This window comes from Helianthus annuus, chromosome 5 (genome assembly GCF_002127325.2).
Source record: "Helianthus annuus cultivar XRQ/B chromosome 5, HanXRQr2.0-SUNRISE, whole genome shotgun sequence".
NCBI lineage: Eukaryota > Viridiplantae > Streptophyta > Magnoliopsida > Asterales > Asteraceae > Helianthus > Helianthus annuus.
This window is the reverse complement of record NC_035437.2, coordinates 97689657-97703523: the sequence shown is the minus strand read 5'-3', so window position 1 is coordinate 97703523 and position 13867 is coordinate 97689657. Positions and strand designations below refer to the sequence as shown.

The window sequence follows — 13867 nt, the reverse complement described above, 5'->3', positions numbered from 1 at the left end:
ATTTATCGAGTTCAACTCCATGTATTTGCTCTCGATAATCAATTAAGCATTTCTCATATCTTAACCGATTGCTAGTATTACCAGAAAAGTATGGTAATACTCTTTTGGTTATAAATCATCTATGTATCTTACATGACATAATGCGACTGAAAATAACGTAATCTCGTTATTTCCACTGGTTTAATTAACTTAGCGATATTCCTCGCTTTCATATCCTATCAAATTCTTTGTGAATCCGTTACTTTGACTCGTTTAAAGGTCTTTAGTGAAATATTTCACTTTTAGCAACAAATTCTTTTGTTTTCAAATTTTATCTATTCGGTTCAGCTATACCGATCCCACTGTTTTCGAGCAAACCAAATTTCTTGACTTGAATTGTTGACCTTAACTGGTCTCACTATCTAGACTTATTTGTCCAGTTTCTTTTTACCGCTTGCTTGGTCATATTGTGATTCTACTTCACATTACATTTCTTGACCGTGATTGTGTTACATCATGTTTAATTTATATCAACCTTTCATTTTTGAGAATATCACCTTTCGAATATATCATCTTGCGCCCATCAGTGTCAAGACTTGTATCTTTCATGCTTACTATTTAAATTCCTATCAGAATTTATGTTTGTAAGAACATTATTTCTTACTAAAACCGAAGTTTTAGTTTTAGGATCTTTTCTTTATCTTGTGTCAATCATCCATACCGGGATATTGACAGTCCGTAATTTAATCCTTTACAGTCTTAGTTTTTATGCGGGGATTCTTAACTGATTTCCTTGCTTTATTCCATCTAACCCGTAGGTTTATCACTTAGCCTTATGGGCTATTTTTTATTAGACATTCTCCTCTTTAAGGCGAAGTCCTTATAACCTCTTTCTAATCATGACCCGTGGGTCGTTTTGGCCCCGTAGACCTTTTGCTCTAATTAATATCTCGTAGGTTATGATGATTCCGTAGATCATCTTTTATTCGAGTCTTCCTTCAAATGTGTATACATTTATATACGCATACGGCGTTAAGGCACCATGTTTTTGTTTAACATCATTTATTATCGTTTTGATGTTATCTTTGACCTTGACCGTAGTCTAAGGCTACATTCGTTTCTTTTCGGGCACATTTTCCGAATTTATGATTTCTCACGTCATTTACGCGTCGGTTTATCTGATGCTCACCATTATCCAGTTTACATATATTCGTGTTTGATTATGTCCCATTGCCGGGCTCATTATTCTCTTGCATTTAACACTACCTTTATCTGGCTAGTGCTCATTTGTGCCATTCGGCGTTATATTGTATTCAACATGTTTGACCTATTAATGTGAAATCCATCACTTATAAACAATCAACTTTATTCTTTATTCGACCCATTTGACTTCGAATAGTTGAACATATTTACTCACAATTTCTATATACGAGATTTTATAGTCATAACTCGTAATCCACGTTACTTTGATCTTTCAACTCGCGTTCACGTCTCTTGGTTTACGCATGTGTTTAATTCTTACCCATCCACCGGGTGTTTTACCGAAATTGTTATTATTGCAACCCTCCCGGTATGCATTAAGACCTCGCTTCGGTTTTTATATTCTGACTTTATCTTTAAGTTCGACGTTTTACAAAAATGACCCGTTAAGGAACATATTTGCATTTTCCGGGTTCGAGTGTAAGTACACCCCCTCCCAATGCATATCTAACTCATCTTACATGTTTACATTCTCCGGGTTCGAGTGTAAGTATCACTCCCTCCCAATATTTGTCTAAATCATTTTACATGCTTGATGTTTTCTGGGTTCGAGCGTAAGTACACTCCCTCCCAATACTTGTCTAAATCGTTTTACATGCTTGATGTTGTCTGGGTTCGAGTGTAAGTACACTCCCTCCCAATACTTGTCTAAATCATTTTACATGCTTGATGTTTTCTGGGTTCGAGCGTAAGTACACTCCCTCCCAATACTTGTCTAAATCATTTTACATGCTTGATGTTTGCCCCTTCACCCGGGCTCATTATCCTAATGTAATACGCCCCCGTCACTTGGTTGTGCGTTTACATTATTATCAAATATTTTGCTTGTCTGATTCATTTGGGTACTTTTCAATTAGTCCCATTCACCCTGCCCTTACTACATCGGATGTAAACGTGTCCGCCATAAGAAGTTCATGGTATCATATGCCGCTACTTACTTGGCCAGAGTAAGCGATTAACACATGACACGCATGACCTTTTTACAGTTTTCACATCACGCCCTATGTAAGTAATACCTCTATCTGTTTTTCTTGGAAACAATATCCCGGATAGGTTTTCTATTCAGGTCTTTCCAAGTTTTCAATCTACATATGCAACTTTCAATTTCTACATATCTGTTGCATATTACTATTTATGCAATGATTTAAAACGTGCACCTGATAATGCTTGCCCTAACGGGCTTCTCTTGCCATTAGCCTTGTTCGCGGTCGTTACGCGATTTAGTCCTTGATGGGCATGTTCCTCTTGTCATGCCTCGGACTGCTCCTCTATCACATCTTGCATTTGTTTAACCTTTGTCATCTTTAAATGTAAGTGTCCTTCAATCAAGACATTCACAAAGTTAGTAATGTCAACTTTACTAAATGCCCGTATCATAGTACAAGGCTTTTGTACTATATGTGTCAACGCACGAAATGTTGTTAACCATTTCTATCATTTAATTTGGGGTAACGTGTATTTCACGATAACCCTATGTGTTGTTTACAACACTTTAATACGCTAAACGATTAACATACATACGCTTACCGGATTTGCGATCAAGCCTCGAACCGAACACACCTTACTCTTTAACCATGGGCTCTGATTACCAACTTGTAACACTCTAGTTATTATTTTAAAGGTTTTCGTATAAATTACGAAAACCGACATGTATTTAGTGTTATGAATCCTTAGACAATTCCGAGTAAATTAAAACTTTTACAATTCATAAGCTATTCTATGAACGTGATTGGGTTCGTCGTTAAAATTTACAACGAGGCAATGTGCGGAAGCATGAGTCTTTATTGTGTTCGGTTCTTCAGTTTGATCGTCTTCCGGCATCCCATAGTGTACCTACATTTCATAAACATGAAATGCTTAGTCATACAGGGTTTTAAACGTGTCTAAACGGGTTCGAGAAACAATTGATAACAAAACAACAATTTCAACCTGACCTCCACCGTAAATTACGGTGGCACCGTAATTTACGGTGGCCACTGGTTTTACATGCCCCTACCGTAAACCAGTAGGGGGCTACCGTAAGACTTTCATCTCCACCGTAAATTAAGGTGGCACCGTAATTTACGGTGGAGTCTGCATCCAGCTTTTCCAATTTGCCGCAATTTTGACCCATTCATGTTTTTATCAAACGAAACATGTTTGTTTGATCCTTATTCTCACGGTAATCATAATTTCAATAATTCCTATCATATTAGGTTCAAGTCGCGGGTTCCTTACGTATCTTAAACCCATTTACGCTCCTATGCATAATTTGACCCGTTAAGGGTGTTTATGCATATTTTGATCATGAAACGCTCTCATTCATTTCTAGCATTATCATACAACATTTCTTATCAAGTGATCTTCCACCACAAACTTATTTGTGGTGGACTTAAGGGGGGGATCTAAATAATCCGAGTTTTTCTTGTCGGATTACTAAATTTACGACAAAGACTCGTATAGAGTCATTTGACCAAAGGTTTACATCTTTTGCGACTTAATACTTATTTCAATTACTTACTTGATCGTAAAACTCGTTTCAAAACTACCTTTAAAGGTAGCTTGTCCAATTTAGCTTATAAGGGCGTTTTACTCCGTTTAGCCAATCATTTACGATGAAGGGCTTTTGGAAGTATATTCGACCCGAAATCCCTCTTTTAACTTATGATTTTGTTTGAAAAGTCATTAAGCTTCCCAACGCAATGCTCACTATATTAAACATTTGGTTTACTTATCAAGTAACCAAATGTTTATTTTGACTTCTATTAGCACTCGTTGAACCACATATTCTAAATGAGTGTTACCCTGTTTCACATACCTGGCGCGGGTCAATATATCAACCCGTTTTTAATACCTTGCTTTTATAACCGCTAATCCATGGCGTTGCTAATACCCATTTCACATTTACTCCTGAAATAATATAACTCGACAATAATCATTAGTCGTTATTGTCAAGAGGTGATATCTTCACCTTTTGACCCGTTTGGTCTAAGTGACCGGTGAGGTTGACGAGATGGCATTTATTACCAACTCATCTATACGACTCGCTCCGGTTTACACCGTGCGGTCATTTCACCTATTGATCGTTCCCTAACGCTTTTTAGCCTATCATAGCTTACGTCATACGGTGCCATTCAAAATCAATAGTTATGGTCAACGCGTGACCAATTTTACCGTTTTACCCTTATTGTTTGTTTTGGTTTACCCTATAAGGCAACCATTCCAACGTTTCATTTTCCATTTATCATAAAATAATCGAATTACTGATTTTAAATCTTTTCTAAACCATCAACATGGTTTCTTGTCATGCTTGTCCAACTTGTTCCGTGCGTCTACACGCCGGAACATCATACCGCAATTATGTATTTATCTTATTCGTAACTAATACGATAAGAGGATATTCTAAAATACAAGACTAGTGTAAGCCATACTTACCTCGCACCCGAATACGCTTTTTCTTCTCGTGCTTGATTCGTTTGACCGCTTCTTTCCCAAGCCTCCACCTAGCTTGTAGAGTGTCAAACTATTATTATAATCCGTTTTAGCCCATATTTCACGTAATTAGTCAAATTAGCCAATTACGCATTTCTTTCATAAGATCCTCTTTTCAACATTCATTCAGGCATTTTAACAAACACCTTGTAGGTGAGATTTACAAGCATATTTTCTCTAATCATGTTCATCATTTTAATCAAGTTTTAGTATCAAAAATCATGCCTCTATGTCTAGTGTACATGAACTACACCTAGAACTAGCATCACAACATCAAGGTTCATCCATTTAGCACCCTAATTCGAGTGTTCACCATATTTCTACAAAACCCATTTAACACATGATAGGGTAATTATCAAATCCCTAGTTTGGGCCTCAATTCGTCAAGTTTTCAACTAGGGTTTGTTTCTAACGAAGATTTCATCATAATAACACTTATATACATCAATATTCATTCCAGATTTTCGATTTTGATTGTTCATCAAAATCTCAAGGTATCACCAAATTACAAAATTTGACATACCTTTCGATCCTCTTGACTCGGTGATCATTTATACGCGTTCATGCATTGATTTGGTCTTGAATTGATCCTCCAATTTGAGGGTATTGATCAAGCTAGGGTTTGGCTCCTTGGAGCCCCTCCTGGTCGTACGCACACACACACACACTCTTTGTGTGTGTTGTGTTTTATTTCTTGATTTAATTAAAACAAGTTTCTTCACTAGGCAACCCTAGTCCCCCATGTTTTATTTTGATCATTTGAAGCTACAACTCACTATTTATCACTTAGCCTCATACTAATAACTAGGTTAATTATCCCTAGTTAACTTAATAGGTTCGGGAAGTTATAACCCGTTATATTTTAAGTCCCATTAACTCGGGCCTTTCATAACTTTATTGTCTCAAGCATTTATTCACTTTTTATCTAATATTAGGATTAATTATTTAAAATCCTAATATTTACCGGATAAGTTTTACCGCTAACGGTATTTTACCCATCTTTTAGTGCTAACGGGGTTTGATTACCAAACCCCCCCGTTTTCGGGGTGTTACAAAACTCTACCACACACTAAACATGAACTTGTGTAAAATCGATTTTACTTACGAAATAGTATTCTAAACTAGTAGATCTACGGATCTACAAACGGTATTTTCAAAGGACCAAGTGTCAAGAGAAAACATACTTTAAAACCAGATCTTTCATGAACAAGAGTGATTTTTAAACACACAAGTGTGTAAACACTTGTGTAACACTAAGTTTCGACAAAGAATTATTTTTGTCAAATTTCACAAGAAGATGTGAAAGTATATTTTCTTTAAAAACAAGATTTTCAAGAAACCAAGTAGATTATTACAAAGATCCACCAAAAGTAATGGGATTTACTACGCATTTTTGGATAAACCACAAGTTCATGTAATTTATGCGATTTATATATATTTTGACTAGTTTGATGCTTTGGATATTGTTTTGGTTGAATGAGAAAATTGTTGATTTGAATTATAAAAGAAAATGATACGCTTGAAAGCGTGGCCACCTCCAGTTACAGGGGAAACTCTGGCGAAATTTTTCTAAAAACCTAACACTTAAAAGTATTTTCATCACAAGTGTTACAAATGTATTTTTGACTTGTTTTCAACATGTAAATTTCGCCACGACATTATTTACAAAATATCGGAGGTGGGATTTTCACAAAATAAAACGGGGTAAATGTATATTTGATATATATATTTTTCATAACGTCACTTGTAAAATGTTTATGGTTATTTTCTGAAATATACAAATATTATTTTTAGGGTAAAAATAATATTACCAAATGTTAACGATTCCAAAATAATACGAATGCCTTCACGATAAATATTTAAGTTACAACGGTATAGTTAATACCACCCGACCTTTAAAACGTAACTTACGCATTTTAAGAAATATTTATGAACGCGTATTTTGTCAAGGTATTATTTTTGGGAAAATTATATATAATAAAATATAATATTTTTGGGAAGAATATTTATATTTTGGAGTTAGAAACAAAATATATTTTAAGTGAGACTTAATAGTATATTTCGAATTTTATGAACGCACATGTATTAAATCCCCCATCCTTGGGAAGGAATTTATTTACCAAATAATTACTAAGTGTAATTACGAAATAGTTGTCTAACTATTTCCCAAAAAAACTTAAACCTTAAAGCACAGCCGTCCGTCTAATAGATTTAGTACGTGTAGGTCGTCGCTCAGCGGTTTGATCAGGAGATCTTCTTATTAGAGACGCACCACTGTGAGTTCATGTCCCCCTTTTCTCTTAACTGTTTTTAGTTTTCTAAACTGCGGGGTGAAATACATGTTACTATATCTATGAGTACTTTATACATGGTATGGTTAGCGTAAGGAGGTTTACTACTTAGATCATGTGAGTGGGTAGGCGGAAACTTGAGACCATTAATCCTCAAGGTAGGACCGAGGGACAGGAGCGGTAGATCTATCTGGGTGTAGCGAGCCCAGCCCCAGGCCCAGCATAACGGACCTCGGGGTGACTTTGTGCCCAACGTATAAATCCGCTAGGTTTGAGTCTTCCTACTTGCACTTCACACATATCAATGGCCTTGCAAACCATTGGTGATCTCTTTTTCCTTATTTGCTACATACCAGGATTTTATACATACAAAGGTTTTACTTACTCACTTACACATGAACTCGCTCAACATTATTGTTGATTTTTCAACTTACATGTATTTCAGGGAACTAAAGATCTGGCGCGGTATGTTATGCTTTCCCGCTGCACATGAGTTACGAGGTCATCCGGGTTTAGGGGATATGACTTTTTCCTGGACGAGTCACAGTCCTTAAACTGTGTTTGTTTCATGTCGATGTTTTCTGAACAATGATATATGTTATCAGGTTGTAGTTTCAGTTGCTTGTGTCAACATCTTCAGACAATGTTATGTTACTTATGTTTTTAAAACTTAAATGGATGATCTTGCATGGTTTTTATTTCATATAGCTTGGCTATGGTATTAAGAAGTCACACCAAAATTAACCACGCTTCCGCAAAGCCAGGGTGTGACATTTACGTCTTAACGTACTTCACGTACAACAACGTGCGTGATTTGTTCTATAACATGCGTGATTAATGTTTTCAATATGCGTGATTATTGTGTTTCAACAAGCGTGATTTTGGATCTTTGAATTATAATGTGCGTGATTTTAAAATGAACGTGCGTAATTACCTGTCGTACGTGATGTACGTTAAGCCGTAATGTACGTTAACTTTCCTATATATATATATATATATATATATATATATATATATATATATATATATATATATATATACATATGTGTGTGTATTTTTAACACCTAAAATCACATTACACATTCATTTTGTAGGTGTGTGTATTTTTAACACCTAAAATGCATTACACGTTCATTTTGTAGGGTTTAAACCCATAACCATTTTACTTAAAATACACCAATTTTTTTTTTGAACGGTAAATTTGGATCACTGATGGACCACTGGAGTATCATCGTGCCACCAGTAGAACCACCCGATCATATCCATCTCCACTAGGCATAATGTCTATACACCAATTCAGGAGGAAACCCAATAAATATGAGAAAAACCCTCTTGTGGGAATCGAACCCATAACCTATTGGTCCCAAAGCGTTATCCCACCCTCAAATGCCACTAGGCTATAAAACCGTGGAATAAAATAAACCATTTTATTACTAGGGTTCCCTCATAGACAAGAGTGGAGCATGTGAACTTAAAAATCAAGAGGAATCGATATGTTAAATTTAAACAAACAAGAGCGTTCCCCTTCTCGATACTCTTCACTTTTCAGTGATTATCACAAATCAGGTTTTTTAGATTAAATGTTAGAAAACTCCCTTAAAAACATGTTAGAAAAAGTAAAAGATAAAAAAATTGAAACCTTTGCCGTTCATCCATAAAATTTTTTTTTCTTCTTTTAACAACAATTATCTTCTATTAACCATAAAAATAGTAGAGCCATAAATAATAGTACCAGGGGCCATAAATTGATTAAATTCTTTTTATGTCTTCACCGTCTCACTTCACTTCATACCTGAAAGGTATGGTGTGGGGAGGATGGGCAGCCACGTCACCCGCCATCCGTCTCACTTCATACCTAAGACTGAAAGGTGTGGTGTGGGGAGGATGGACAGCCACGTCACCCGCCATGTCACCGGGTTTGAGGATGGGCCTAAAGGGGATGAACCAAGGGGGTGGGGATGAGGCTAAATATATATATATATGTATGTATGTATGTATAGGTCTGTGTGTGATGGATGGGGCCAGCGAGATTGTCCAAAACCAGACGCTGAAGACGTGGACGGGCCAAGGAGGCGGTGTTCCGGGGCGGCGCCGTGCCTAGCCGGCCCTTGGCCGTCCCCCATACCGACTAGTCTAATCATTTCTCAACTTTTCCTCTTTTTCTTTCTAGGGTTCTGTTGACAAGCAAAACCTTTGCTGAAATTATAGGTGTGTTTTTGCCAAGAATCTTTTTGATGTATAGGCTTTCTGGCTTGCATACACTAGGAGCTTTATTACACTCCTTGTGAAAATGTGATCCTTATTTGGATTGAACGGAGCTTTACACCTTCTAATCCCATCTAATATATTATTTTCAAAATGTTTGCTGAAACTTGCAACTATTTGAGTCCTACCGAAAAATCCATCTATAAGACTGGAAGGTATGGGGGCCGGCTGATGCCCGGCTAGGCCCGGCGCCGGACCCCCACACCGTCCCCCTGGGGCTCGGCCCATCACACCCGGCGACCCACAGCCGGGTCAGCCGATCCAAATGTTTGAAAAGTAGCCGTTGATCAACGGCATTATTTAATAAAAAAAAAAATCCTTTTTCTATAAAATCACCTATTTTCACCATTATTTCCCCACTTTCAACCCAAAACCCTCTCACTTTTATACCATTTTCTCCCTACTTTTATAAAAAAAAAATATCTTTTCATCCACAATGGCTTCTAATCCTTGGTGGCCCTCGTCTTCGGATGACGAAGAGGAGATGTTTTTCGCAAACGCTGTACTACGGGCGGGACAGATTCTAATCGAAGAGGAAGAGGAAGAGGAAAAGGAAGAGGAAGAGGAAGACTTCTCGTCAAATGTTATTACCACACGAATACGGATTAACAGAGACCGCCAAGGTTTTTCATTACAAAATTTCATTGTCCTTATTTTTTTAACTCGTACTTATATATTTTATACGACAGGAGCGCACGAGAAATTGGTGAACGATTATTTTTCGGATGAACCACTTTACAACGCCGACATTTTCAGGCGCAGGTTCCGAATGAGTCGCCGCTTATTCACACGGATTGCTAATGATTTGGCGGGGCTAGACCCGTTTTTCACGCAACGACCTGATGCTCGAAATTATGAAGGGTTTACCACGTTACAAAAGTGTACTGCGGCCATTCGCCAACTGGCGTACGGGACAGTGGCCGACGCTTTGGACGAGTACTTACAGATGTCGGCAAGAACTACGCGGGAATGTTTGTATCGGTTTTGCCATAATGTGGTGAAACTGTATAGCAAAAAATATTTGCGGAAACCAAACGCGTATGATGTTCAACAGTTGTACCAAGCTCATGAAACAAGGCACGGGTTTCCGGGAATGCTTGGTAGCATTGATTGTATGCATTGGGGGTGGCATAATTGCCCGACTGCGTGGCGCGGCCAATATACGCGAGGTGATCACGGCTATCCAACCGTGATGCTTGAAGCCGTGGCATCACAAGATTTGTGGATATGGCATTCTTTCTTTGGTCTCCCTGGTTCACTCAACGACCTCAACGTGTTATACCAATCGGCGATCTTTACCGATGTCGTTAATGGAACCGGTCCGGACACACGTTTTACAGTTTCTGGGGTTGAGTATAGACGTGGGTATTATCTTGCTGACGGGATATATCCGTCTTGGTCTACAATTGTAAAGACTATTCCATATCCCGAGGACGAAAAAAGGAAAAAATTCGCCAAGCGTCAAGAAGCTGCAAGAAAAGACATCGAACGTGCTTTTGGTGTCTTACAAAAAAAATGGGCCATCATTGCACAACCGGCACGTGCGTTCACACCAAAAAGGTTGCGTCTTTGTATGTACGCTTGCATTTTGCTCCATAACATGATTATTGAAGACGAAGGTCGGGCGATTTGTGAGTATGATGAGAATGCATCTTACGGGAACACTGTCCCGGTTGATCCCCCACAACAGGATTTAAACTCGTTCTCGCTAACAAACGACTTCACGCATGCAAACCTTCAACAAGATTTGGTAGAACATATTTGGAACAACGTTAACATGGTGGACGGTGACGGAGCCGAAGACGAAGACGAGTAGTGTATTTGTTTTAAATTTTTAAATCTAGTCTTTTTTTTCAAATTTTAGGTAGCATAATTTTTTATTTTTTAGGTTATGTAATTTTTATTTATGTTATGTAATGGATTTTATTATCTTCCTTTATGTCGTATTTTTATTTAAATGTTGAATAGTTTTTATAAAGTTAAACAAATAAAAAATAAACAATAAAAGTTAAACAAATAAAATGAATTAAACAATAAAAAAAATATGTGGTGGGGCCCCATCCTCCATCCCCCTCCATCCTTCAAATTGGCTCATCCCCTACTAGCCGCCTACGTGGAGGCTCATCCCCGTAGGGATGAGCCAAACCATACCTTCTAGTCTAAACGAATGGGTGGTGATTATGCGATTTACATGCTTGTCGACTAGTTTGATGTGTCGGGAAATTATTTGATTGAATAAAGAAGTGGTTGAAATGATTTTGTAAAAGAAAATGATACGCTTGAAAGCGTGGCCACCTCCAGTTACAGAGGAAACTCTGGCGAAATTTTTCTAAAACCTAACACTTAGAATTATTTACAAGTGTTAGAATTATTTTTGATATGTTTTCAAAATATATTTCGCCATGACTTTATTTACAAATATTCGGAGGTGGGATTTTCACAAAATTAAACGTGATAAATATATATTTGGTAAATATAATTTTTCACAACACTGTTTATGATTATTTTGTGAAAATACACAAATATTATTTTTTAGAGTAAAAATAATATTTACAAACGTTGACGAATCCAAAATAATACAAACGCTTTCATGATAAACATATAAGTTACAACGGTAATTATTATTACCACACGATTACTAAAACGTAACTTACGCATTATACGGAAATGACTATGAACGTATATTTTATTAACATATTATTTTTTGGGGAAAGATTATGTGAAATGGAAATATAATATTTTTGAGAAAAATATTTATATTTGGAATGAAGATATATTAAGTGAGACTTAATATTATAAATTGAACGCACATGTATTAAATCCCCCATCCTTGGGAAGGAGATTAACTACCAAGTACATGCAAAATATAAACAAGAAATAGTTGTCTAACTATTTCCCAAAAACCTAAACTATAAAGCTAAGGCACGACCATCCGTCTAATAGAATTAGTACATGTAGGTCGTCGCACAGCTGACATTCGGAGTACTTGGTAGAGACGCACTGACTGTTAGTTCATGTCCCCCTTTTCTCTTAACTGTTTTCAGTTTTCTAAACTGCGGGGGTGAAATACATGTTACAATGTTTATGATTACTTTATACATGGTATGGTTAGCGTAAGGAGGGTTACTTTTTAGATCATGTGAATGGGTAGGCGGAAACTTGAGGTCATTAATCCTCAGGGTAGGACCGAGGGGCAGGAGCGATAGATCTATTTGGGTGTAGCGAGCCCAGTCCCAGGCCAGCATAACGGACCTCGGGATGACTTTGTACCCGACGCATAAATCTGCTAGGTTTGAGCCTTCCTACTTGCATTTCACACATATCAATAGCCTTGCAAACCATTGGTGATCTCTTTTTCCTTATTTGCTACATACCAGGATTTTTGATAAATACAAAGGTTTATTTACTCACTTACACATGAACTCGCTCAACATTATTGTTGATTTTTCAACTTACATGTATTTCAGGGAATTAAAAGATCTGGCTCGGTATGGCACGTTTTCCCGCTGCACTAGTTTCCAAGGTCATCCGGGGTTTAGGGAATGTGACTCTTTCCTGGACAAGTCACAGTCCTTAAACTGTGTGTATGTTATGTTTAAGTTGTTTTGTTTGGGAAACAATGTTATGGGTATTAGAGTGTTGTTCCGTTTAAACAATGATACTATGTTTGGTTTTAAAATTTAATGGATGATCCTTGCATGTTTTAATTCATATAGCTTTGTTATGATTAAGCTATGGTATTAAGAAGTCACACCAAATTAACCACGCTTCCGCAAAGCCAGGGTGTGACATAGACGTGGGTATTATCTTGTTGACGGGATATATCCGTCTTGGTCTACAATTGTAAAGACTATTCCATATCCCGATGACGAAAAAAGGAAAAAATTCGCCAAGCGTCAAGAAGCTGCAAGAAAAGACATCGAACGTGCTTTTGGTGTCTTACAAAAAAATGGGCCATCATTGCACAACCGGCACGTGCGTTCACACCAAAAAGGTTGCGTCTTTGTATGTACGCTTGCATTTTGCTCCATAACATGATTATTGAAGACGAAGGTCGGGCGATTTGTGAGTATGATGAGAATGCATCTTACGGGAACACTGTCCCGGTTGATCCCCCACAACAGGATTTAAACTCGTTCTCGCTAACAAACGACTTCACGCATACAAACCTTCAACAAGATTTGGTAGAACATATTTGGAACAACGTTAACATGGTGGACGGTGACGGAGCCGAAGACGAAGACGAGTAGTGTATTTGTTTTAAATTTTTAAATCTAGTCTTTTTTTTCAAATTTTAGGTAGCGTAATTTTTTATTTTTTAGGTTATGTAATTTTTATTTATGTTATGTAATGGATTTTATTATCTTCCTTTATGTCGTATTTTTATTTAAATGTTGAATAGTTTTTATAAAGTTAAACAAATAAAAAATAAACAATAAAAGTTAAACAAATAAAATGAATTAAACAATAAAAAAAATATGTGGTGGGCCCCATCCTCCATCCCCCTCCATCCTTCAAATTGGCTCATCCCCGTAGGGATGAGCCAAACCATACCTTCTAGTCTAAACGAATGGGTGGTGATGAACTATATCTAATGAGTG

At 37.1% G+C, this 13867-nt stretch overlaps 1 protein-coding gene and 1 long non-coding RNA gene across 2 annotated transcripts; one reads left to right on the top strand and one right to left on the bottom strand.

Annotated features, from left to right (window-relative positions):
• Positions 1–2873: 2873 nt before the first annotated feature.
• Positions 2874–4825, bottom strand: LOC110938955. Its single transcript, XR_002591846.2, has 3 exons — positions 4654–4825; positions 4037–4128; positions 2874–3072 (listed from the first exon to the last, which is right to left on the bottom strand). It is a non-coding gene; the product is annotated as an uncharacterized LOC110938955 (long non-coding RNA).
• A 4877-nt stretch (positions 4826–9702) lies between these two features.
• On the top strand, positions 9703–11082 carry LOC110943348 (putative nuclease HARBI1). The gene is made up of 2 exons (XM_022185099.1): positions 9703–9889; positions 9956–11082. The coding sequence occupies exons 1-2, from the start codon at positions 9703–9705 to the stop codon at positions 11080–11082; spliced, it is 1314 nt and encodes a 437-aa protein (XP_022040791.1).
• Positions 11083–13867: the final 2785 nt, after the last annotated feature.